This window comes from Heloderma suspectum, chromosome 12, assembly GCF_057233095.1.
Source record: "Heloderma suspectum isolate Gila_16-S chromosome 12, 16-S_ref, whole genome shotgun sequence".
Taxonomy (NCBI): domain Eukaryota; kingdom Metazoa; phylum Chordata; class Lepidosauria; order Squamata; family Helodermatidae; genus Heloderma; species Heloderma suspectum.
The window spans coordinates 6908014-6933874 of NC_139469.1; the positions used below are offsets into that span (position 1 = coordinate 6908014).

The 25861-nt window shown below is 45.6% G+C and overlaps 1 protein-coding gene across 8 annotated transcripts in view; it reads right to left on the reverse strand.

The window, feature by feature from the left end:
• MAD1L1 (mitotic arrest deficient 1 like 1) overlaps positions 1-25861 on the reverse strand; it is a 635972-nt gene that overhangs the window by 11888 nt on the left and 598223 nt on the right. For 3 of the 8 annotated variants that reach the window (XR_014785506.1, XR_014785504.1, XR_014785505.1), the window contains one exon: positions 13007-13153. The exons of 4 other annotated variants lie outside the window; for them this stretch is intronic. Coding sequence is in view for 1 of the 4 variants with exons in the window: in XM_084818235.1 (XP_084674361.1) it covers positions 13124-13153 (30 nt within the window). In the remaining 3 variants the exon portion in view is untranslated. Of the gene's footprint in view, positions 1-9842; positions 13154-25861 lie in introns of those variants that run through there. One more of the 8 variants, XM_084818235.1, reaches the window with a different exon arrangement.

Sequence of the window (25861 nt, forward strand, 5' to 3'; positions counted from 1 at the left end):
ATGGGGAAGGGTAAAAAACCCCACACCTTTCCCCATGGTATAGTCCTGATCTGAATTACTGCTCCTCCCAGGGCAGCTTTTTATAAAGGAAAAAAAGACACAGGGAATGCCAAGCAGGGATTCAAACCCACCTTTAGGGCGGTAACTGTCAGGAGCGCCCTAGCTGCCTCTTGCAGTCCCCACCAATAGCCAACTCAGGACAAAGATGATGAGGAATTCTTTCCAAGACTTTATTCCTTTATGACTCTTTCAGATACTAATCACTAGTGACAAAGCAAGGAACAGCACTGGGGAAAGATAGAAGACTAGCCTAAGGAGAAGCCAGGTAAGGCAGTTGGTTCCCATTTGAAGGAGAACCGCAGGAAGACCCTGAACTTATGGGCTAGGGAGAGATCCTCCCTCTTTCCCTTGGGTCCTCGAGACATGTCCATTGTTTGAGCACCAAACGAGTGCTATGCCTCCTTTCGGCGCCCTCCATCTGTCGTCGCTCCCTGCGTCTGCGCCGAGCATCCAGCAAGCCCCCCTCCAGTGCTCTCTCGCTGTCAGGGTCACTATCTATCCCAGGAATGCTGGCAGGAGGAAACTCTGCCAGCTGCTGTGCTTGTGAGAGATGAGCGAGCTCCTCTCCCACGGATTGCTGTTCCTCCTCAGAATCAGAACTGCTCTGGGGCTCTATGGGCTCAGTTTCCACCCTGACAGTGACCAACCAAGAAAAAGATCTTGGAGTTGTGGTGGACAACTCAATGAAAATGACAACCCAGTGTGTGGCTGCTGTAATAAAAGGCAAACTCCTGGTTAGGCATAATTAGAAAAGGAATTGAGAATAAAACTGCCAGTATCATACTGCCCCTATACAAATCTATGGTGTGACCACACTTGGAAAACTGTGTCCACCTCTGGTCGCCACACCTAAAAAAAGGTATGTAGAGGTGGAAAAAGTGCAGAAAAGGGCAACTAAAATTATCAAGGGGCTGGACAAAAGGTTACAACAGCTAGGATTGTTTAACTTAGAAAAAAGGAGGGTAAGGGGAGACATGATAGAGGTGCACAAAATTATCCATGGTGTTGAGAATGTGGGTAGGGAGATTTTTTCCCCCTCTCTCACAATACTAGAACACATGGTCATCCCATGAAGCTGATTAGTGGCAGATTCAGGACAGATAAAAGGAAGGGCTTCTTCACACAGTGCAGAGTTAAAGTATGGAATTCGCTACCACGACATGTAGTGACGGCCACCAATTTGGATGGCTTTAAAAGGGGGTTGGATAAATTCCTGGATGAGAAGGCTGTCAATGACTACTAGTCCTGATGGTTATGTACTACCCCCAGTATCTGAGGCGGTATGCCTGTGTACAGCAGTTGTTGGGGAACATGGGCAGGAGGATGCTGTTGCACTCATGCCCTGTCTGGGGGTTCCTGGTCAACAGCTGGTTGGCCACTGTGTGAACAGAATGCTGGACTAGATGAACCCTTGGTCTGATCCAGTGGAGCTCTTCCTATGTTATGTTCGAATGCAGCATGTAGTTTGACCCTCCATCAATTGGCAGAGGCTCCAGGAAAGACAGAATAAACACACAAGACATAATTCATCAGCGGAATTCATGAGCACAGGATGTGGCAGGGGCTGCTGGCTGGAATGGCATCAAAAAGGCAGATTCAATGGGGCTTGCACAGAAGAATCACTTGGTACATCATACCACATTTCTACTCTTTTCAAAATGATAACCTTCTTGCATTGTCTTCATCCACTTCCTCACCTCACAGCATTCAGCGGCTGGCCATTTCCATTGCCCTGTCTTGGTCTGCATTTTCTAATCTCCATTTTAGCAGGCTTAGATCTTATCACAGACCAACAAACCAATGTTAAAACATCCTTTCCTTTAAAAAAAATCTTTTTAAAACCCAGCTTTGACCTTTTAGCAGGAAAATCCTTTGGTTTCTGCCTCTTGCTTTAGATTCTAAGATTTTTCTAAATGTCAGGAGCTAACTGTCCATGCACAGCTGTCTCCAAAAACGGCAGAGCTGCCTTGCAGAGAGACTGCCAGCTTCTTCTGGAATGTCTGCACATAGAAAGGGCAGGCTAGGAAACAAAGCTGATGAGGAAACAAAACGTGAGACACACAATCCTCTCTCAGGGGCATGTGCGAGATCTTCTCTTCAAAATCAGAGCCATTTCTCATTTAAAACTGGGGTGGGAGGAGAACCCTGGGATAATGAAGGGGATGAGACCTGATTCCAAAAGCCTGGGGTCAGCACATGGTCAGAAATAACCCTAAGAGTAAAAAGGACACATTTCTGCTTAGCCCCTGATGTTGTCTATTGTCACTCATCTGCCTGTTCTCAGAGCAGCCTCTTTATGACCTCTCTATGATGGCAGTAAGAGAATGTTTGGGTTGGTAAGATTGCAATAGTTAAATCCCTCTTCTTTTCCCCAGATCAGGACTTGTTCAGCACTTAACAGTGGTATAGTGGCTTTAAACTTGTGTAGTGCCATGTTTCCCTATTGGGAATCGTCAGCTGTTCACTACACACCTATGGATAGGAAGAATAGCTTCTATGTGAAACACTAAAAGCATGACTTCCAAGATGAAGTTAAGCCCTGCACCACTCATTCAGGAATTAAGCCTTACCACATGGCTTCAGTTTTCAAATTCATGCATTTTTAGGGGACCATACACGCTTGCACGCGCGCAAAAACAAATCCATCAAAGCTTTTAAAACGTCAGGGAACACTTGCTTCCAGATGGATGAAGTAAAAAAAAAAAAAAAGCACCACCACAATCTCCACCATCAAAAACCAAACCATCTCATCCCTTACAACTGAAAGGATTAATGATTTCAGCCACATGGACAAAGGGGAGGGTTTAATTTGAGCCTGGGACCAACCATGTTCACTATTAGAAGAACCAGCTTTGATATCTGTATGGCAATTTTCTTGCTGCACCAAAAAGAAATATTGATTGATTGATCTTATTGTCAATGCCATGGCTTACTTATGGAAATGTGAAGTAATAGCCATGTGCAGAATGCCACGCATGAGTGAGGAATCACCAGTCTTCATATGTCTGGACGGCGGTTGAGTCAGGAGAAATAAGCATTAAGTCGATTTAACTTCTAGATGGGCCTGAGATCTCGCACACACTGACAGAACAGCGTCAGGAAATGCTGACCCGTGTGGTGAACCACGTTGCTGCAGCTTTTCAACGAAGAATCTTCCAGACTGACTCCTCCCAGGCTAACTACTGGCTCCTCCCGGGCAGGAAGGAGTATCACAAGGTGTAAGAATTGGGCCCCACTTCTCTGCAGAAGCACCTGGAGGAGGTGTGGGAATGGATTCAGAGTCAGATGGGGAAGAGGGCGAAAGGGTGGGGGAGCTACCAAGGCTGGAGAAGACCGTGGCAGAGATGAGACTTTCCAGATGCCAGCTAATCAAAGCCAGGTAGAAACCTCTCCATCCACTGTGGAAATGCCAGACCTTATGGTGGGGGAGGAGCTGGGAGTCACGGACCCAAGGATCAGATTTTGGGTGAGGAGGGATGAGCAACTTCAGGAAATGAGGCTGTCTAAAAGGTTGGCCCCTCCAAAGAGGTCCCTGGGGAAGTCCCTCCCTGATAGCGGGCCTGGAACCTGGGTCCCAGCAGGTTCCTGTCCTAGCATAGTGCATTCACGAAAGGGAACTTCTTGTATCATTAGTATTGTGCAAAGCTGACTAGAGAACTTTGCTCTGTGTTGCTGGATGTTGATTAGGTCTGTAACCTGGAGCACTGTGGATCTGGCTGTGATTTGCATAATAAAAGCTATTTATCAAGAGAATGTCTTCTCTGTGTCACTAGAAAGATGCCTTGAGGCTTGGCACAGGGCAGCAGCCTTCCTGTCTCCCTGGAACTTCACTCAAGCAACAAGGTCTACCTGACTTCTGGTGCGCCGTGCGTTTCTGGTCTTGCTATTTGTTCCTGACTCCTGGTGTGATCCTGACTCCAGCCTTACTCTCTGCTCCTGCCTACCGGCTCTCCCTCTGATTGCTCGTTGATCCTCACCTCTGCTTCCTGGCTTCCGACTTGCTCCAGACAGCTGCTTATGGCCCAACCCTGACAAAGTCCCTCAGCCAGACCACCAAGAAGTCTAGGCAATATAAAGCAAGCTGCGAAGTCAGTCGCAAGCAAGCTTGTTGTCCATTGTGACAGTGGTATACCAACCACCCCATCTCTCTCACACACCAGTTTCTTTCTTTTCCTTTTTTAATTAAGTAACAAATCAAGATGTTACCCTCCCCCAACACGTGCAAAAGTCAAAATTAAGAACACCAGAAGAGCCCTGCTGGATCAGACCAAGGGTCCATCTAGTCCAGCATTCTGTTCACACAGTGGCCGACCAGCTGCCCACGGGAAACCCACAAGCAGGACATGAGTGCAACAGCACCCTTCCGCCCATGTTCCCCAGCAACTGGTGTCCATACCAAACTTGTTTAATTACTTGCTTAAGTAACCTGAAATGTCAGAAACACTCATGGTTAGAAAAACCGTCTTGGTATCTTTCATCGAGGTCATAGCGGGAGTGAGGGTCTGTCCACTCAGGTACGCAACACTGGGCAAGGGAGCACGGTCTGAAGCCAGGCAGGCACAAGACCTAACGTGCAGTTCAAATTCCAGCTTCCCTTCCTCTACCTGAGCAAGCCACACGACAAAAAAAGAAACAAAAAAGGCTGCCGCATTCCTCTCTGAACTGCTGCCAGGCAACAGGTCCCTCCCCCACAGTCAGCTTCAAAGAGCAATGGGACCCTGTCTTCCATCATGCCCAGAAAGCAACTATTCTGTTTGCCGTTACGGAGTCAGGGAGCTAGCAGGCAGCCAACAAGCAGGCCAGGACTCCAGCTGCTAAGGTTGGGCTGGTAGAACATAGACCCACTACCAGGGAGGGCTTTGTCTGGCTACATTCCAAAGAGAGATGAGCCAGTGTGGCACAGTGTCAGCCTAGACACAAGGGTACCCTGCTTTATGTTCAATACTTCCCAGTTGTAAGAAATGGGAGTTTAAAGCAACCACAACAGACATTTGGCTTTCTAAAGGCCTCCCCTAAAGATTGTCCCCAAACTTGAAAAATTAAGATAATGGAGGGGCAGGGGAAGAAGGAGGAAGCTATCGGAGAGATAGGAGTGCTTCAGTTCTACAATTTAATCAGAGGAGAGTTCTGAGGAGTGGTGTAATTGCTCAAAAGTTGCCTCTCCTGGGTGGTGATATCATTATTAAAATCCCCCAATCGAATCATGCCTCACTGATCAGTCTCTCCTAAGCATTCGGCCTTGCTCAAATATCATGTCCCCAGGTAGCCAGTAAATCACTATAATTAGGGGCTGTTCATTTAAAATGATAGAAATACTAAAAACACAAAACAAGACAAATGGGCCCACACGACGTGGCTAGGACTGGCAATGCTTATGAGTTGGCTCCGTCTATTGTTCTTTATTTTCCTTTGTAGCAAATGGCAGGTTGTGATGCCTTCATGGCATCACGTTGCACCGTCCTCCTGCCCCCCCATGGGACAGCTTAACAATGCAGCACTAATAAGGATGTTTTGCCATCCATCTATCAAAGGAAAAAGGCTGTTTCCTGCAATAACCTTCTGCATCTCCAGCTATGTTCTTCTTGCCTATAATATTATCTTTGTAAACTAAGAGTGGCCAGCTGGTTCTTTAGAATAATTGCTTCTTGCCATGACCTCTGACCCTGTGTTGCTGGCTTGATATATAAAGTGAATTTACGAGGGAAAAGAGGGATGGACAACTATAAAATGATTTCCAGGGAACGTATTGAAAAAGCTGCTCTTTCAGGGGCTGGGCAAGGAGAAACTGGCTCAAAGAGCCAGAAAGGAAATTGAATACCTGGGTGAAAGAGGCGAAGAGCCACCCAAAGAATGGAATCAGCATTTCTGGCAAACTCTCTCTCCATTTGCACTTCTCATTTAGTCTTTGAGAACCACCCTTAGGGGAAAAATGATTCAATCCCTGAAAGTGGGTGGGTGAGTCCTCACTGAGGGGATCCCATATGAAGGTGCAATGGGGTGTGTGAATGCACTGTTCTGGCCTGACGTTAGGGTTTCTCACAATATAAAAGTCACCTTTGCTCATACATTGTACCTGCCAATGATGGTAGGCTTTTCACTAGTTAAAAATCTAGTCTACTGATGGCTACTAGTCCTGATGGCTATGTGCTACCTCCAGTACCAGAGGCAGTCTGCCTAGGTACACCAGTTGCTGGGGAACATGGGCAGGAGGGTGCTGCTGCACTCCTGTCCTGCTTGTGGGTTCCCGGTCAATAACTGGTTGGCTGCTACGTGAACAGAGCGCTGGACTAGATGGACCCTTGGTCTGATCCAGCATGGCTCTTACGTTCGTAAAAATCAAGCTAAGGCAAAAGGGCCCCATCCCCCTTTGATGACTCTTTCAGGGGTTGCTGTGAAAGTTTTCTACTATTAAAATGATCTCTGATAAGCAGAGCCCTGCTGGATCAGACCAAGGGTCCATCTAGTCCAGCATTCTGTTCACACAGTGGCCAACCAGCTGCCCACCAGAAACCAACAAGCACGATATAAGTGCACCCTCCCATCCATGTTCGCCAGCAACTGGTGTACATAGGCATATACTGGAGGTAATATATAGCTATCTGGAGTAGTAGCCATCGATAGCCTTCTCCTCCATGAATTTATCTAATCCCCCTTTAAAGCCATCCAAATTGGTGGTCATCACTACATCTTGTGGTAGTGAATTCTATAGTTTAACTATGAGCTGTGTGAATAAATCCTTCTTTTTATCTCTCCTGAATCTCCCAGCATTCAGATTCCTGGGAGGACTCTTGTTGATTTCTAGCATTATGAGCAAGGGATAGTCCATGTGACCAGTGCAGGAAGCAATTCCTTTATCTAATAAATGTGCTTTGTTTGCCCATATCGACATCAGAACATAGACAAATTTGATTGGCTACATAGCATCATGTCATCACATACGATACATAGCCTATGATTGGCTGGGATCGCTTGAAGAGGAATGAAATTGGAGTGGGGTGGCAATGGGGCAGCAGTAGATGGGAGGAACAATGGCCACGGAAAAAGTAGGATAAAGGGATTTGGGGCTGCTGCTCACTCAGCCCCAGAAAATCTGTAATTTTGAAGCAAAAAGAAATATTCGGCTCATTTGACGTTAAAAATAAAGGCTGACATAAAATCTTACTTTCAGCAGCTAGTGTAGGTCCTGACCTTCCAACTTTCTCCTCTCTACTTCAGAGGCACATGCCCATTTTGATGGGACTGTTCTGGTGCTGAAGGAAAGCATTCTGTGGCTGAAGACTCCAAGGATGCTCATGCTGCATCTCCTGACCATCTGTGAGCCTGCCATATTGCAACTGGGCTCCCTCAAGAGAAAACAGAAATGAGCAGCAGCAGCAGCAGCATCCTCCGGGCACCACAAACCAGTGGCCAGGCCATGTGTCTGGAATAAGAGTGGCTCCAAAGAAGCCGCTTGCAGGATGGACAAAGTAGAAAGACAAAATCTCCAGGTTTCAGCTTGGCAATCAACCGATGCTCACTCGCTATGATCCCATGAACTTTTCAGGATTTTTAAGCCATCTGTCACCAGTTTTCTATACCTTGGAGGAGGTAAAATGGAACTAGTGCCGATGCTGATGTGAGGGTAACCTGGAGCTAGAGCAAGGTACAGCTGGAGCTAGGATAAGCTAGAGCTACTTATAAGAGCCTGATAGGGAGCTGATACCCAGCAGAAGAGATAGGGTGGTCTATACCCTCTCAGTCAGCTCCTCCTGTTCCTGGCCCTCTGCTGGGTCCAAAAGCACACCTGTTCCTTCTCTGTCTTTGCCCTCTTCCTCCTGAGCAGACCCCTTGCCAGACAAGCACTTATCTGCTGACTCTGCATTTTGTGCTGGGCCTGACACCACCTCAGATCCTGGGAGGGTAGGTGGTGGGTCTGGGGTCCAGACATGGTGTGTGAAGTTATTGGGGGGGAGTCAAGGTGTCCTTGGGTCAGGGTAACTCGGCCTGCTGTACTGTGACAGCCAGTTCTTCTGGTTCCCCAGTGGCATCAGAAGTCTCTGCAAGGTCCCAGTTCTCTTCCTCGGATGAGGTCCCCTCAGACTCATTGCTGGGCTGGACTCTTGACAAGTCTCACTAAGATTTCCTCTCCTTCATTTTTATGATGGTGCTGGCATGACCTTCAAGCATCTTTTAGTGCAAGCCGTGACAGGATCTTATTTGCGTTTTCAAAAGACAAGAAAATGAAGAGGCTGAGAGTTGGTTGCTTGGAAAAAAACATGGCTGCAGTTGCTGAAAGGAAAGGGCAAGCAGCCAAATTGAGTATCACCATTAAAGCAAGCAACATAAAATGGCCTTGCAAGATCAGACCAAGAGTCCATCTAGGAACATAGGAAATTACCTTGGGCCAGACTACCTGGCCACCTAGCCAAGTATTGTCTAGTCTGACTGGCAATGGCTCTCCATTGTCTCAGGAAGAGGTCTTTCACACTGCTTGATACCTGATTCTTTTCATTGGCGACGCTTGGGATTGAACATGGGACCTCCTGCATGCAAAGTGTCTGCTCTACCACTGAACTACAGACACTCCCTAAGGATCAACTTCTGTGCTTTGTTTCCTGCAGAGGCTAGCCAAATGCAATGGACGCTTGCAGGCTGAGCATGATGTCATATCTATGTCCCTCTTATTCATTCCAAGCATCCAGCAATCAGAGACATAACTGCCTCTACTCACAAGGCCCCATTTGGCTTGTCAAGGCCAACATTAATTGATAAGAACATAAAATCATATTGAGAATGTTTTTATTACTTGTATTAATTTGTATGACTGCTTCTTTGATATATCTTGGCCACGGAGATTTTTTTTCCGAGAGGGGATAATAAAACATTATATATTTTTAAGCTGTAAATAGCACAGTGAAGATCGCAAAGTCTGATCTGAGAACAGAGGTCAGTCGCCCCTGTCTCCACAGGATAACACAGCCCTACTTCCCTGTGCAGTTCTGTTGTACAGCTGACTTGGTTGGAATATTTTAGTTAGGGGTGTTGAAATATTCCTTGCCAACCAAACCAACCTCGTCTGTGCCTTTCAATGCACAAAGCCGTGAGTGACACATATCACCCTTGGCTTGGTTCTTTCCTTCACCGCTTGCCTTCTTGACCTTCTCCTGGGTAATAAAAAAACAAAGCAATGGTGAAACCACCAGACTCAAGCTCCCAGCTGCAGTACCTTCCATGTGATTCATGATTCAGGTGGTTTGCTGAAGACCTCAGGATTCACGGGCTGCCAGCTAGAAATCAGTTCCCTTGTTTCTTGCGACAGGCCCATCTTTTTGAAAGAGACTGTGGGGGTGAGCATAAATGGGGGGGGAGTTGGGATGGGAACAGGGATAGAGTGGCATCTTACTCATGAAGGATGACTGTTGCTTTACAATCTCAAAGAAGAATAGCAGGGGATGATTAATCCACTTGCGTGCTGTTTTTCACATTTTTACTATTCTTGCAAAAGAATGAAGTGGGAAGAAAGACGAGACAGCTGACCAGGCTTTGGGGACTGATGCTGCATTAGGAAACCCACAGCCACTTAAGTGCTTTGATTGGATAGCTGATTGTATGGAAACTTTGCCACAATGGGAGAAAAACAATGAAAACAGGGCGCTGTTGGCAGTCCTTCTCCAAAGCATAAAGCTTTCAAAGAGGCGATGTGCAGGCTTGATAAGAAATCTCATCAGTACTTCACACTAGGTTTAGTCATCTTCGCTCTTCTAAGTTCTTATTTCGTCTCAGCCTAGTGCCCTTAGGCAGAACCTTGATATAAATTAAGAAACAAGAACAGCAGCATGTGCTTCGTCACTTGCATGCAAAGTCACAGATGCTGAGCAGAGGATTTGGGTCTACAAAAGAAGGGGAGGATCACTTTTCTTTAGATAAGCTGGAGATGGGGATGGGAAGTAAAACCAAAGACAACAGGGAAAGGCTCCAGGTGATTAACTGTCTGTAAGGCACTCGGGGTGTGGGGTCTCGAACCAGGGCTTCCAACAGTTAGTTTCCAGTAGCATTTTGTCTCTTGGACCACCAGCACTCTGGGCCCTCAGAAAAGGCCAGGAAGGCTAGATCTTAAGGGAAAGGTGCCCATCTAGGCTGCAGTTCCAGCCCTGAGGAGAGTCAGGTGACTTCCTTGGATATGGTCAGCTGATTCTCCAAGCCAATTGGGACGTGCCAGGTCTGTGCAGCCAAGCCAGCTTATCAGTCCAAGCAAGTTGTCATAGGTGTTCGGGCTCAACCTAGTCTTCTGCTTCCTCAGATCATGAACCTTGTCTTTGATCTCACATCTGCTTCTGTTCCCTCCATCCCTGTATTCCTGCCTTGGAACTTGATGTTCTGCCTGACTCTGCATTACCTCTGACCTTTTGATCATCATCTGCCTGATCCAGTGGCTGATTTTGTGCCCGTCTATGACACCATCCATTGCCCATCTATTCCATGTCCACCTGTGCTTGAACTGAACCCCAGTTGCATCCTGCCTCGGAGCTAGGCCAAAGTCTGTCAGAAGTCAGTTACAGGCAGCTGTTGAGAGGAACCTGGAGTCATAGCTAGGGGTGGGATGGATCATCAAGCCAGGAGTCAGAATAACCTGAGAGGCAGAATTAGGATAGGCCATTGTTGCCCAGCCAAAATCTCAAACTGAACAGAAAGCCTTTATAGCCTTCCAGCGGAGGAGAATCAGTAGCCAACCCAGGTGAGCAGAACCACTATAGTACATGCTAACCTTTCACTACCAAGCAAGATTGTAGTAGATCTGGTGGCTCCAGCCTGTAGATCTGGGGGCTTACCACCCAAGGCAGTTGAGCAGAGAACTGGGTAGTCCCACTCCTAACTCTGGTGGCTTCTGTTAGGAACTTCATCATTTGTCAGCACTATGCCATGGAGGTAGTCAAGCATGTGGGGAGATGGCATGTTCTCCCAGAAAAATGGGGCTCAATGTCGGAAAGAGTGCTGGGGAAAATTCACAGGAGGATCAGTCTGGAGACAAAATCAGGGCCAAGCTAGATATATAAGCAGCATGGAGCTGCTGCCACCCCGTATCTCTTTGTAATATCTATTAAAAACCAATGCATGATTTGACACCACCATTCTGCCCTTGTCATACATTGTTTGTAGTACAAGGAAGAGAGAGACTAAAAATCAGCTCCTTGACTCTTATTATGTCTACTCTGGCCCCCAGTCAGAGGACAGGGAATAAGCCAAGATGTCCATTTGAAGGGGGCAGGACAGAAGCAGCAGCCAGAAAGGCTTGCAAATAAATACTAAAGCAGCCAGGCAGGGAGGCAGAGGAGGACGAAGCAGGTAGACAGGCAGGGATACTGAGAGCTTGACTGGGGAACTTCACAAAATGACCAGTGTCAGTCTGATTGTTGTCCAGGCAAAGACTCTGATCTGACCTGGAAGCATATACAGACAAGACAAGTCAGGAGCAACCAATGGGCTTGCTTTGGTGATGGTGACGGTGGTGGTGCCACCATGCTGGGACCTTGAAGAACAAGACTACCTCTTCCTTTCCTACTCTGTATCCTTGGATTGCGCACCACTGCACAGGACTAATTTGAATCCAAGATGATCCTGACAACATCCCTCCTGTGACAAGGTGTTCATCCATGCTGCTGATCTGTAGTGTTTTGAAAATTTCACTTAACCCTTGGTTACCAGCACCAAGCACCTATTTTGACACTAGAACCAACCTGACAGGTAAGGCAACACCTTTCACCAGGCCAGCATAAAAGTTAGCATCTTAATTAATGTGAGCCTTATTTTCCGAGTTCAGTGTGGCACTGAACAGCTCTAACAAGCATCAGTTTCTCACACAAGGTACCAAGTTGACTTGGGAAATGATTCAACAAGATCAGCAAGCCGTGCATGGCAGAAAACAGAAGAGTGAGATGCTGGGAAGATCAATTAATTTGACAGCCCTCCACGATATTTTTCTCTCAAAGTTGGGCCTGAAATTCATTATTGTGCTAATACTTGGAGGCTGAGAATCATAGAAAGCACAGCTTAAATCCTTTCTCGCTCCAGTGGCTGCTGCCTTCTCCAGGATGGAGCTCACAGCAGCTTTGTGAAGAAATCCATAGCTAATTTCGACATTTGATGGTAGCAGTTGAAGTTAACAAACACACAAGGGAAGCCCAGAGCCTGAAGGCTGAGTGACAACTATTAGTAAGTTGCATTCAAATAAAAAAGAACCTCAGCTTCTGGAAATGATTTCCCATTGCCATTGACCATGCTGGCTGGGAATTATGGGCCTTGCAGTCCAACACATCTGGAGGGCAACAGGTTGGGGAAAGCTGTCCTACAGCAATGGTTTGAATGCTTAGTTAAGGGACCCTACCAACCCAGATGTTTTCTTTGGCTTGGGAACCATACGTCTTGGGTTCTCCTCTCTGACCCTTTCCCCAAATCCAGACACGGTATTGGGGTTTGCCAAGCAAAGGTCCTGGCTGTCCACTGCTGGAACTGGGAACCTGAATGGGTGGCTGCAGCAGACATATGGAGCAAAGGCAGGCCAAGTTCCTGGTATTTATACCAGACCAGCCTAAAGGCTTCATACTGCTTGCCAATTGCAGGGGCTGAGGTTTCCCAGCCCTGTTTCCTTCTGTACCTGAAGGGGGCTCTCAGACTTGAGCACAGACAAAGTCCTAGCCTGAACCCACAACATCCCAGCTGACATTTCAGAGTCCTTGACTGCTCTTGTCAATTGGACAGATCCCCAACACCACCACAGTTGTTAAACTGGAAATCCACCATCCAGCTTTCTAGCCTTTCCATTTGAGGATCACTGCCTCAACCTGTGAAGGTTGTGGAAATGCAATATCATGTATCCTACAGAAATAGATGGCTGTCAATAAATCCACACAAACACGGAGACCCGTATTTCGGCTGCTGTTAGGGCTACTCGAACATTATCATTCACTACCTTGGGTTGGAAGCCTATTGTGGCTGATGGAGATGTGAGTAACTCTCGCTTCATGCTAGAGCGTCTTCAGTGACGGCGCTGCCATCCTCCAGCTCAGCTCCTTTTGCTGGAGGTGCACTAGGGAGAAGACTTATGCAGACACCATCTCTGCAATTAGGAAGACAGAAGAAAAGATGCCCAGATATCATACGAACTGATGCATTTTTGCCAGAAGGCCTGTACACATCACAGATCCAGTAACAGCTGTCACATTACAGTCTCATCTAAGCTCCAATACTGCCTAAGCTTGATTAAATGCACTTTCAGATAGATCCCATCTCCTCCTTTCTCTGCCATTTCCCTGATGTGACCATATTCTCCTCTCCACATGTCGCTAGGTGACAGGAAATGTCCCAACTACAAAGGCAAGGTGGTATGATTGGCTGTTTCCATAGTGCAGCATTACATTTAATGCTAGCTTCTTTCAGCAACATATAGCTAATTAGCAATGACCTCGAGGCAGCCAAATTGCTCAAACGGCAATCTGCAGCCCTTGGGCATTCTTTAAACTCTGGCCTTTTTTGCTGCATCATGTCTTTCAGCAGTCATCCCTCATGCCCAAAGAGACAATATGTTCCTTTATAAAGAGGGTGAAGGAAGTGGCAAGTTGATGCTAGGAAGGCCTGAACATCTCATCCTTTTGCCAAGGGGAAAGGGAGCAGCTCAGCTCATACTCCCCAAAGATCTTGTATTGATCTGCTATTGAAACTCTAAGTATTCAGGGCAGAGATTCTCATTCTGTACTGATGGGCTAGACTGTGAATGGAAGCAAAGTAAAAACTAATAAATAAAATTGGCTTGTTTAAGGCTTGTAGCGTGTGTGAGTGTGTGTGTGTGTGTGTTTGGGGGCGGGGGGAGAGACGACACCACCTTTCTCCATTAGAACCATGCAAAACATTTCCACTAAGACAGGTGAGGCATTTTATGTATCTCCAAAAGCCTCTTAATTTCTCTTCATCGAAGAAAGCATTTGGTATTTATGGTTCAATCTCAATTCCAAGGGAATACACTTTGTGCTGTTATTGTGTTTATATAGAAAATTCGGTAAAATATACAGACACTGGCACACTGGAAAAGACAGCAACACATTTTCAACACACTGCACAAGGCAGAGCGAGGTAGATTTAGACTACCTGCACCAGAAGAAAGCAAGGGTCATACAACAGCCTTCCCATTAAGGGCCATTTCACAAATTGCAGGCAAGCTCTGGTTTGAACATATACTGACTTATACTGTCAGACTGTTGGCTCGTCTATCTCAGGACAGTTTGCTGTGCCTGGCAGCAGCTCTTTGGGGTCTCCAGCAAAGGTCTCCCCCAGATCTACAGCTGGAGCTTCTTTAACAGGAGATGCCAGGAACCTGGGGCTTTCTGTATGCAAAACATGTGTTCCACCAGTGAACACTGGGACTTCCTATGTTTGCCCCTGAGTATACACTTTGCTCAGGGTTATGGCCAATCACAGATCTCTGGCAAAAGTACCCATTAAAAATGTGTGTTTGCAGTGCGATGTTGCATGTGTAACATTTTCAGGTGTCTACTTAAAATATGGCTGTACACCTAAACTTTAACTTTAGCTCCTAAAGGATGTTATGTATGAAGTGGTCCTTTTAACAGAGCTGGACCTAGAAATGATGTCCTTTTATTCTTTTTATCAAATTACGTGATTACAACTACTTTTGTACTAATGCATTCTTCCTCCAATGGACTATAAACACTATCAAATGGTGGAGATAAAATTCACTTTTCCGCATCCCCCCCCAGTTGTTTCATCTTCACCCAGATAAGCTTCTGGCTATCGTGAGTCACGTGAACCTCCAACACTCACATGCCTTGTGATTATTTTCCAGTTCAATTAGCAAGCGCTACAGTGGAGCAGTAATTTTATACTACAGCTATCAGCTCCAGGAAAATGTTTTTCATTATGCTACCAAAAAAATAATAATAAAAATTGGAAAATAAAAGCTAATAAAATTACTGCTGTGTGTTTCCCAGCGTTCGTCTAGCAATTTTATTGCAAGTCACAGCAAGCTTTTTAAAGTCCCAGGTTCTTAAAACGCATACACGCACACACCAAACCGCTCAATGTTCATTCTAGAAATCCTAGTTTATTGTTTGCTGAAAACAGCTTAAAACTTAATGGCTCAAAACCCAGAAGGCAACAGAAGTCAAGTTTCAATTTTTGGCCTCTTCTCTTGCTTTTCTCCCTAGGGAGATGCAGGGTTCAATGAGAACTTCCCAGATAAATTCTTGTCTCACTGGATACTGTTGTTCTAGCTAGGGATGGGGGCAAAATTAGCTTGATTTGCATTGTATAATTCATCTATCTAAGTTGCACTTCCCAAACTAATAAGTGAAGCAGGACGCACTTGTCCTTTGGTTTTTGCAATTCTCGGGTAAAAAAAATGTGTACAAAAACGTGTAATTGGGAAAAATAATGTACAAAAAGGAATATATTAGGGAAATGTGTTTGCAAAAATGCCTATATTAGGGAAAGTTGCACACAAACAGATAAAGAAATGTTTGTGCGCACAAAAATGCATATGAATGGTTGTGTGGGCTTTTTAAAAATCATAAACTGATACAGAAATGGCAAAACACACAGATTCATCCATTGGGCAGTTCTAACATTAGTGGTGTAGCATTCAATCCAGGAGCTATGGCACATGAACCCCTGTAATGGGTGAATGAGTAAGACAGGAATTCTCTTCCTTTTGTAGAATCCATGCTGATTCCTCGTCACCAATTCTTCTTCTTCTTCTTCTTTGCATTCTAGCCTTCATGATGCTTTCTACCAATTTACCCAGGAGAATGGTTAGGGTGGCAGGTTTGTAATTTCCTGGATCCTGTCCCCATTTTAAAGAGTGGGACCTGCAACAAATGGTGCAGCATGGGATGCTCCTGTTCAGGGTATCAGCCAGCCAGCCGTGCCTTCTTTCAAGATACTCCATTCTATTCCCCACAATTTTCCATCTCCCCTCAATGGCTTGTTGGCATTCCATGGCCACAAAGCATGCTCAGTCCTCACTGGGCTGTCCCCCCCCCCCCCGCCGCCCAGTTTTCTTCCCTTAAAGTGATCGGTACTTCTGTTATCCCAAGCTTGCTGAGGCTCTTGTGCATGGGTACTACCATTTTGGCTACATAAGGAAAGATCCACACTTTGGAAGATAAGTTTGCTACTAGTATATAGGATCTTACATCGACCATCTTCCAGTCCTCCTATAAGGAAGCTGCTCTTAGGGATAAGTTACACAGTTCAGTTAGCAGTTCAGGAGTGCCACATATTCATACTAATCTCCTCTGCAGTAGGCCAATATTATTTCCCCCATATTTAAATCTGTATTTTAAATCTTTGCATTGCTGCTAAGTTTTATTCTGGTTTTTATTCCAGTTGTACTATTATATTGTGGTTTTAATGCCTTTATATTTTATATTGTTTTACCCTGCACTTTTTGGTTTTAATTTTTGTGAACTGCCCAGAGAGCTTTGGCTATTGGGCAGTATAGAAATGAAATGAACGAATGAATGAATGAATGAATAAATATTTTACAGGTGGACATTGATAGAGAATAACTTGGCTAAGCTCACCTAACAACTTCATAGCAGAGGCAAAATTTGAACTCAAGACTTCCTGATTCATAGCTCAGTCTCGTACAGAGGAATGTATGCATGTTTACTCAAAAGTAAATCCCACTATGTTCAGTGGGTCTTGCTCCCTAGTAAGCGTGCTCAGCATTTCAGCCTTAGCCACCATGGCACACCAGCTCTCTTTTGCATCTCTTTTTGTGGGACCCCTAACCATGTGCTCTGAGTCACAATCCATCTAGAAATGTACTCTATTTCTCGTAATCCATGGTTACGCTTAACCCAGTGAAACTAATAGTTTAAGTCAGCCACTCCTGGCCCATTCTCAGCCCTTGCTGCCTCTCCAGATCCCTCCACAAGCTTTGTAAACAGAGATGTGAAGTGGCAATAAATGAAGACAGAAAATGTATTACAAACAAAAGGAAAGTTGTTCCAAACTCAACATTTCATGCATTTGCTTTTAATGTTACTGCTCAGGCCTCCGAGGTAACAAAACCGCCACTTTAGCTGCTGTCACTTCCTCTTTGTGTGCTCCATGGAAATCAGGAACTTCTCCCCCTCTCCTCCCCAAACCATTCATGCATCCAAAATGCACACAAAAGCGATAATGTGGATAATTGCGATAAGAGCAGCTTGTGTTTCTGCATATAATCTGGAGAAAGCAACACCCTTCTTCAGTATTAGCTATTAACCACAATACCTCCCTGAAAGCAGAGATATAGCCATGTTTTCAGGCAGAGAGGCAAGAAACAACCAAATCACAGGGAATCTGCAAAGACCGCCCCCCCCCTTTCAGAATTGAAGATATTCCTACCTTCCTCCACACTGCACCTGCATACTTGGGACACGCGTCCACAAGAACAGATATTCTGCGTTTGCAGTGCAGATATGGATCACTTTTGCACACTGTGCACTCACATGGTCTCCAGCAGGGTGTAAGTGCATCACGTTCCTCACCGAAAAGTGCAGACATCTCTCTATCAGCAGCAACAGCATCATTATCTATATCCCACTCCTCCTCTACCACACTCATGGCGAGTCAAACATGGATGTGTATTATTGTACTTTATCCTTGCATTCACCCTGTCAGCTAGGCTAGCCTGAGAGAGAGGGAACTAAATTGGGAGTGTGGAACCTTTTTTCCTTCAAGGGCCACATTTCCTCTAGAGTGATCTGTTGGGGGAGTATGCTGGCAGGGGTGGGGCTGAAGCTAGAGGTGGGCAGGGGCATTCCTGCACATGCTCTCTCTCTCTCTCTCTCTCTCTCTCTCTCACACACACACACACACACACACACACACACTTCTTTCTCTCTTCCTCCCTGCTCAGTGGCCTGCCAGAGGTCTGAACTGATGGCTTCTCAAGGGCTGCTGAAATTAGGCCAAGGGGTGCAAGTTGCCACCCCTGAGCTAAATGAATCTGCCTCCAGAAACAGCAAGTCACCTTAATCTTATTTGCCTCTTTTCAATGGAAAACCCTGCTCAAAGCAGCTCCCAACATCAGAAGAGTTTACTTAATAAAATATAACATTTCAAGATGATTCACTAACAATTACAAGGCAACAAAATGTATATAATCATAAAAATGTCAATAAATATGCTCTAAAAAAATATTCATACTAGGGCCTACCAATAGCAATACAAAAATATAATCTGCATAGCCGCAAAATAATACATTTTATCCCCCAGCAAACCCCCTTAAACAACGCCTAAGCTCTGATGGACTCTAGGCATTTTCAGCAGCAGTAGCAGCCGTTGTGGTTGAAGACAGTCAGGGCGCCACCCTCCCAGATGAGATCATGTGGAAATGATGATGTGGAAATGATGAGCCAGTGAGAGGAACTGGGACCAGATCTTGAAGGACTCACAGCTAGATGGTCTAGAGATGGGTAAATTGTTAATCACCATAGGTGACCAGCAAAGTTACAATGTACAAGGCTTGCCTATTCATTTAAAAGGCTGGGACAAGTAACAGTATCTTACTGCGAGTTCAGTGAGTGAGTGGGTGGGTGGGAGGGAGGGAGGGAGGGATAAATAAATGAGGATGATGAGGATGATGATATGTTGCTTTTAAAATATGAATTGAAAAAGGAAAAGGTAGGAGATGCCCTGGTGGTGCTCAGCCTGGCGGAGGCAAGTAGCTGAGTAGCTAATTCTATCCTTGGGTTAGAGAATAAGCCTCTTTATGCCTGAACAAATGCCTTAACAACATACACACATGCCTTCATGCCTCTTTTCACTCACAGGTGACAACAGAATACGTCTTCATTTAAGTGGTGCATTATACTAATTATGGAAGGCCAAGTAGGAAGGAATGGTGGACACACTGCGAAAGAGGAGATGGTATTAGATCAATAAGCCGCCGCGGCTACTTCCACTATTATCAAAAGAGCTGGCACAGATGGCTTCCCAAGCACGATAGATGGGCAGGAAAATTCCAAGGAAAAATACATTTGCACACCACTCCGAAAGTGTGGGAATCAGGGTGCATCTTCAGTGTCTAACCTGCCAGTCAGTCAGACTTGCTTCCTAACATTTCAGCCAAAATGGCCCAGCCTCAGAACCCAGACAGATCCCTGTCGAAATACAAACTGGCAATCATCTTCTTAAAAGCCTCCCCCTGTCCTATGACACCCCCCCCCCCCGCGCCTGAAGCTCATTAGATGCCGTCTGTCTCTGAGGAGGGTTTTATCCAGCTTTAGTTCTGGAAGCCCCGAGAGTTCACATCCTAGCCTCCTTGTTATCCTTGAGACCAGGCTGCTTTCGGATGAGAAGGGAAGAAAAAAAAAAGTTAACAATTGCCTGTCAGTCAAAAATCACTTAGACTTGCTATTTCTTCATAATACCCGGAACAGCTTTTAACAGGAAAACAGACTTGTTTGTCACACACTGAATTGAGAGGACAATTCCAATATGAAACTGCCTGGCTGGGATAAGTTTCTTTTTCAACCCCCACAGTGTTTTCCTTTGGGGCAAGGTTTTAGCTACAGGATTTTCACCTGCTCCTGATTTGGATCGCGGTGTCTGTCTGCCAGAGGGGAAAGTGGGGTATTTAAAATCAGAGTGGCTCATAGGAGCATAGGAAGCTGCCTTATACTGAGTCAAACCATTCGTCGATCTAGCCCAGTATTGTCAACACTGACTGGCAGCAATGGCTCTCCAGGATTTCAGGCACGATTCTTTTCCATCCCTACCTAGAGATGCCAGGAATCGAACCTGGGACTTTCTGCATGCAAAGCAGGGGCTCTGCCACTGAGCTAGCCTGCAGCTGTAATGCTGCCTGACCTCCTAGCCATGGCTAGAAGACTGGGAGTGGCCTGCTGGCTCACACAGTCCCTGCGCCAATCAGAGCTTTCCTCCTATTACAAATAAAACACAGTGGTCCTGATCTGGCTCAACCCCCACTCCCCCCGATGACCATCTTGTAAGGAATTACACAACAGGGCTAAAGACATGAATGTCACATCTAGCTCGGTCCTCATCTTCTTCCACAAAGGACGCCACTTGCCACCTGACAGTAAATGCCAGAACGGGATCATAACCAAGCTTCACCTCTCACGGGTGTAGAAGGATCCCAGCAGGGGCAGCTCTCCCACTGTGCCCCACACAGATGGGCAAAGCCTTGGACAGCTGCCAGCCTTAGAGGCTCTGTTCATACCTCTGTATACCAGGGATGGGGACTCCACCTACCATCAGCCCCAGCCAGCATGGTCAAAGGTCAGGAATGATGGGAGTTGCAGCCCAACAACATTGGGAGGGACGCAGGCTCCCCACCCCCTGCTCTGCAAAATGCATCATTAATTTACAGAATGTGCTCCCACGAGGGGTCGATGTGGCCGCTAGCTTAGAAGGCGTGAAAAGGGAATCGGAGGTCGTATGAAACCTCCAGGTTCAGAGGCAGGGTTCAGAGGTGGGGGGAGCTGAAAGCGGCTGGCAGCTGCAGGAGAAGGATCTTTTGGGGTGGGTGTGCTTACTTTATGAGCAGGTGAAGCAGTCTTTAAAAAGAGGGGGTGCACTAGCAAGGGGAGGATGGAAGGGGAGGATGAATTGACAAGGCAATTGACAAGAGGGGGATACTGCTATGCTTGGCTAAACAGTACCCCCCAAAAATTTACAACCGTGCTATCGTGTTTATAAGGGCTCAGAAAATTAATTCCATTTGGCGCTCTGATGTGTGTGTGTGTGGGGGGGTGTCCCTCAGCAACTGGCAACCCCAGCGGACCAGTTGCAGAAAGGGTGCTGATGTAGGGACAGAGGAACGTGGAGTTCTGCCACAAAGACCCCTGGGATACATGCCAGGAGCTGCTGGGAGGGCTAGGAAGTCTGTTGGGGTAGGAAGCCAACAACCAACCCATGGTGACTCATTCTCAGGGTGGCTTAGCATGACTTGCAAACTTGCCCACAGCCTTTGGAAGCGAAGAGCCAAGACAATGTGTTGTGTTCCACATGGTTTCTAGAAATCCAAATTAATTTAAGCAACAGATGGATCAACAGAGCAGGTAGCTGCTAAAATGAAAAACAACCATAGGCTCCCAATAGTGTAGGAAGATCATGGGATTCATTGAGGCCAACTGGAGTTATGGTGCCCAATCTTAAAATCCATCTGGCTTCTCTTTCTAAAATAACTTTATTGATTTGTTTTAAAGGCCGTATCACAGTCCCCAAAGTTAAATCTCCTACATTAAGGGATTTATAAATCCAGTGTTGTACTAGTGGTGATCCCACATTTTGATGTTTCTTGCCGTCATGTTCTCCATTTCTTATGTTTAGAACTTGGTTGTTTTCCCTATATGTGTCTCCCCCCCGCCCCCCGGCATGGGGATTGTATAGCATAAATGACAACCTGGCATGACATGTAGTAAAGTCCCTGCAAATATATTCCTTCCCACCACCAGGGTTAACAATGTTTTTAACAATGTCTTAATGAGTATTTACAGAGGTCACATGGAAAATAGCCCGAAAGGGCCTGACCCTACCATCAAGAGCTGACTTTCACAGCACCCATCCTTGCTCTATCACTTCTCACTATCCAATTCCTTTTGTTTCTTACCTTCTTTAAAAGCTACATTTTTTCCTTGTAGCAAGTATCTTGTAGCAAATATCAATTATTTACTTATAGGCCATTTCAGAGTAACATCGATGTTATTATACAGTAGACGACATATTAGTCTGTTCTTAGGGGGTTGTCTGAAGAGCGTGTTACAGTCTGTCTCCACTCACTTTATCTACTTTCTTTCCAGCTGTCTGCAATATCTTATCTAGATAAGCTCTTCTTCTTCTTCTTTTTGCTAAAGCTCAGTTTTTAGACTCTACCATATATAATCTCTGTTTGGAGCAATTGTGTTTGATTCTCATAAATTGGCCATAGGGAATATTCTCTCAGATATGATCTGGATGTGAGTGATCATATCTGAGGAACATTATTTTTCTTATATAATGTGGTGTCCTCCAACTTGCTTGATGGTAATATCTAGATAATTCTAACTCTGGCAGTCTTTGTTCATTTCAGATTTGATATTTTTGGACCTATTAACCCATGAATGCAATTCAACTAGATTTTCATTTTTCCCTCTCAAATAAGAAATGGATCTTTATATCTGCACCAGAATTTGATATAACCTAAAGAAAGAGGTTCTTAGATTAATGAGCAAGTAATATATGTCATTCAAATTTTCACACCTATACGATTATATCACACCTATATGATTGTTTTGGTGACATGGCTACTTCCTGTATCTGCAGAACAATATTGTTTGTGAAATGCAAAATAATTTTTGGAACGTACTACACCAAGATAAAGTGAGTGGATGGTGTTTTAATCTCTCAATTCCAAACCTTGTTCCATAGTATTCTGTACCCTTTCCGTAAGATGTTTATAGAAAAAGAGAAAAAGGCCCGGTTCAGGTGATTATTGCAGGCTTCATAAGCCATGGTTTATGGAGGTGGGACAAGTGCAACTCCATTGCCCCTTTCTCTTGGTGAGCACTGGCTCCAGCATGAAGGTCTTGGCTTGTAATAAGCCAGAATTCCCGGTTATGTTTGAACCAGGGAACTCTGGCTTAATGTTGGTTAACAAACCAGGAAGATAAACCAGGGTGGTGATCATCTTCAAAATATTATCTTCATCTAATGTAACATTCAAGATTAGTTTAAAATGGCGGGGCGGGGGAGAATGCAGGAAGAAAAGAGAGAGAACAAAAGAAAGGGAGGAAGGCATGGCCATGTTGAGAGACTTGGGATCGACATAATGGGTTGAGACCAAAGATGGAATGCGGGACACATGATCCATCAGTGCCTCTGCGCCCTCCCTGGTGGACTACCTGCCGGAATGTTATGGGCTCAGAAGCCCTTTTTCCAAAAGGCACAAGGAAAAAGGGGGACACACCACTGGGAGAACTTTCAGCCACAGCTCTGCGTTCCTAATGTTTAGATGCTTGATTACTCAACCTTAATGCTTCATTAATGCTGCTTCTTGCCTGGAACAGAATATACATGCCCCTCTATGAGCTCACAGTTTATACAACTGCTTGGATCTGAGGTGACCTTTAATCTGCAAGAGTGGGGAAAAAATGCTCAGCGAGGGCTGGCCAGGAGGCTCCTCAAGTCATTAAGGTGTCTTCTCAATGGAAGCTTCTCATGAATTATTTGTAAGCTATTTCCCCACTTATTTCCATTCACACACCCACACAGATGTCCCTCAGTAAAAAACAGACTCCAAGAAACACCACCTTTCTGTTGAGCTTTTTGTCTATTTGCCTTTTCATGCACTGACTGCTGTTGCCAGGTTGATGTTGCTATGTTGCTATTCCAGAACAAAACCGGCCAGGTCAATGCATATGAAAAAGGGTGGGGAAAATTCCTTGGGAGAGGCAAGTAAAAACCCAGTAGCAGTTAGTGAGCGGATGCGTATGATGACAGAACGGTTTTCAGGTTTCCTTTCTTTTTTCAGTGCAGTTTCTATTTATACAGACACAGTCCGCTCCATCCCAGAGATATTGGGTAACAATACGTTTAAATATATAAATCAAGTATCCAGTTAAACACTGGATAAAAACAGCCAGCAAAAAAGCTAACCTAAATGTCCGGGTGGAAACTGAGCCCATAGAGCCCCAGAGCAGTTCTGATTCTGAGGAGGAACAGCAGTCCGTGGGAGAGGAGCTCGCTCATCTCTCACAAGCACAGCAGCTGGCAGAGATTCCTCCTGCCCGCATTCCTGGGATAGATAGTGACCCTGGCAGTTAGAGAGCGCTAGAGGGGGGCTTGCTGGACGCTCGGCGCAGATGCAGGGAGCAGCGACAGATGGAGGGCACCGAGAGGAGGCGTAGCGCTCGTTTGGCTAATTAGCTGGCTGAAAAGGAGCCTTTGTTAAAACCTCAGTGTGTTTGATACGCTGAACCTATGCAGTCAGAAGCAAAAGCCAGCACTTTCAATGGAGCTTACTTCCAAGTAACTATGCATAGGGTTGATCTTAATCAATTGGGTATTATGCTATGCGTACTGCTCTTGGGGGGTGGGTATGTTTCATGATGGGCTCCTGCTAAATGTATCACTACACCACTTCAGACCATTGATCTTTCTAGCCCAGCATTGTCTATTTGGACTGGTAGTAGCTCTCCGTCATCATAGGAAGTGAGAAGTCTTCCCAAGCACGGTTACCCGAGCTCCTTTAAACTGGAGATACTGGGGCTGAACCTGGGTCATTCTGCATGCATATATGTGCTCTTCATCATGCCCCCCACCCCGCTCAGGGATACTCTTGGTTAATCATAAACACTGCTATAGAAGACAGGGTAGGAAGCCATCTCTATGTTGGGCCCAAGACACGAGGGAATTTGTAGGCCAAGTCAACCCAGCCCTAAGGCCCTAAGATCCTCAACGTCTACTGAAGACTTGACACACAGATATCAAAAATGAGCCTCTTTTATTAAGGAGAACTTGGAAGCCATTCAGTGAGAGGAAAACCTCCAAGTTTCATTTAAAATGGGTAAGAAGGAAACACAGAAAGAAAACAAATAATCAATGCTCAGTATGGAAGCCAGTCAAGAGCAAGGGGCCCTGCTGAGAAGGAATCATGCTCACAAACATCTTGCATGAGAAAAGTGGGTCTCTGCATGCACATTTAAAGTTGTGGGGTTCTGGGAGGGTCCCACAATGAATTCTGATCCTGTGCCAAGAATATTATGGAATAGTACTTGTTCGGAGGTCTGCTTCTAAGAGAGAAACACAAACCGAGGTTGGGATCCAAAGAACTTACAGGTGACATGTGGGATAATTTTCTTTTCTTTTATTTTCTTTGAATGGCAGATTTTTCATGTCATAGATAAGAGATACCATTGTGGCACAGACAAGAGGCCAGCAAATTGCTTCCTGCATCTTGTTCTGCCTGCATTTGAGCCCTTGTGGAATTCCACATTGAGAGGAACCCTAGTGACCCCCCGAGTGGCACCGATCAGATGAGGCTTGTCAGCACCTTAACAAGATGTCTGCGATAGCTGGAAGCCTCCATGTCATTTTATTGACTTTGAGATTCTCTTGAGGCAGTGTTTTATGGGCAGCGGGGGGGGGGGTCATTTAATTTCAGGCTTGTAGGATCTACTTTGTTTTTTCACTAGAAAGAACCTTGAGATCCACCAACCAGAGCCTTGTACAAAATTGTGACCCAAATGGGCAGCTATACACTAAGTGTTAAGGAACAGGATACTTCTGAGCATGTGCTCAGCCCAGGAATTTGCAATCAGTACCAGAACCAAGCTCAAAAGTCATTTCACATAAAAATCCACTCCTGGTTTCCCCTCAAGCATTCTCTTTCAGTAACGTAATTTAGGGGGGAAAGGCTTTTTAGTTAGTCAATTGATAGTCAGAAACTCTTGCCTATCTACTGCTCGTCAACCAGGGATCTACCAGTTGGTCCGGATCTACCTTCTTCCCGCCCCTGGTTTACTTCACCATTCTGTGCTTTGCACTCCCCAGTCACACTCCTCCTCTCCTTTCCGAAGCAGCAAGGCTCGGTATCCCTTCTCGGCAAAGGATTCTCATCTGGAGCAAAAGGCAAGAGAACTGCATTTGTATCTCTTCAGAAAGGCCGATTGCTCTGTGCAGACTGGGCGAGGCAAACACCTGAATTGTGCTTTTCTCTGCAGGCTCCACTTTCTTCTGTCCCGCAACAATACCACATCGGAAGACCCCGCCACAGTTATCAAGAGACAGTGACGTCTGTTTGAATACCTCTGTGCAT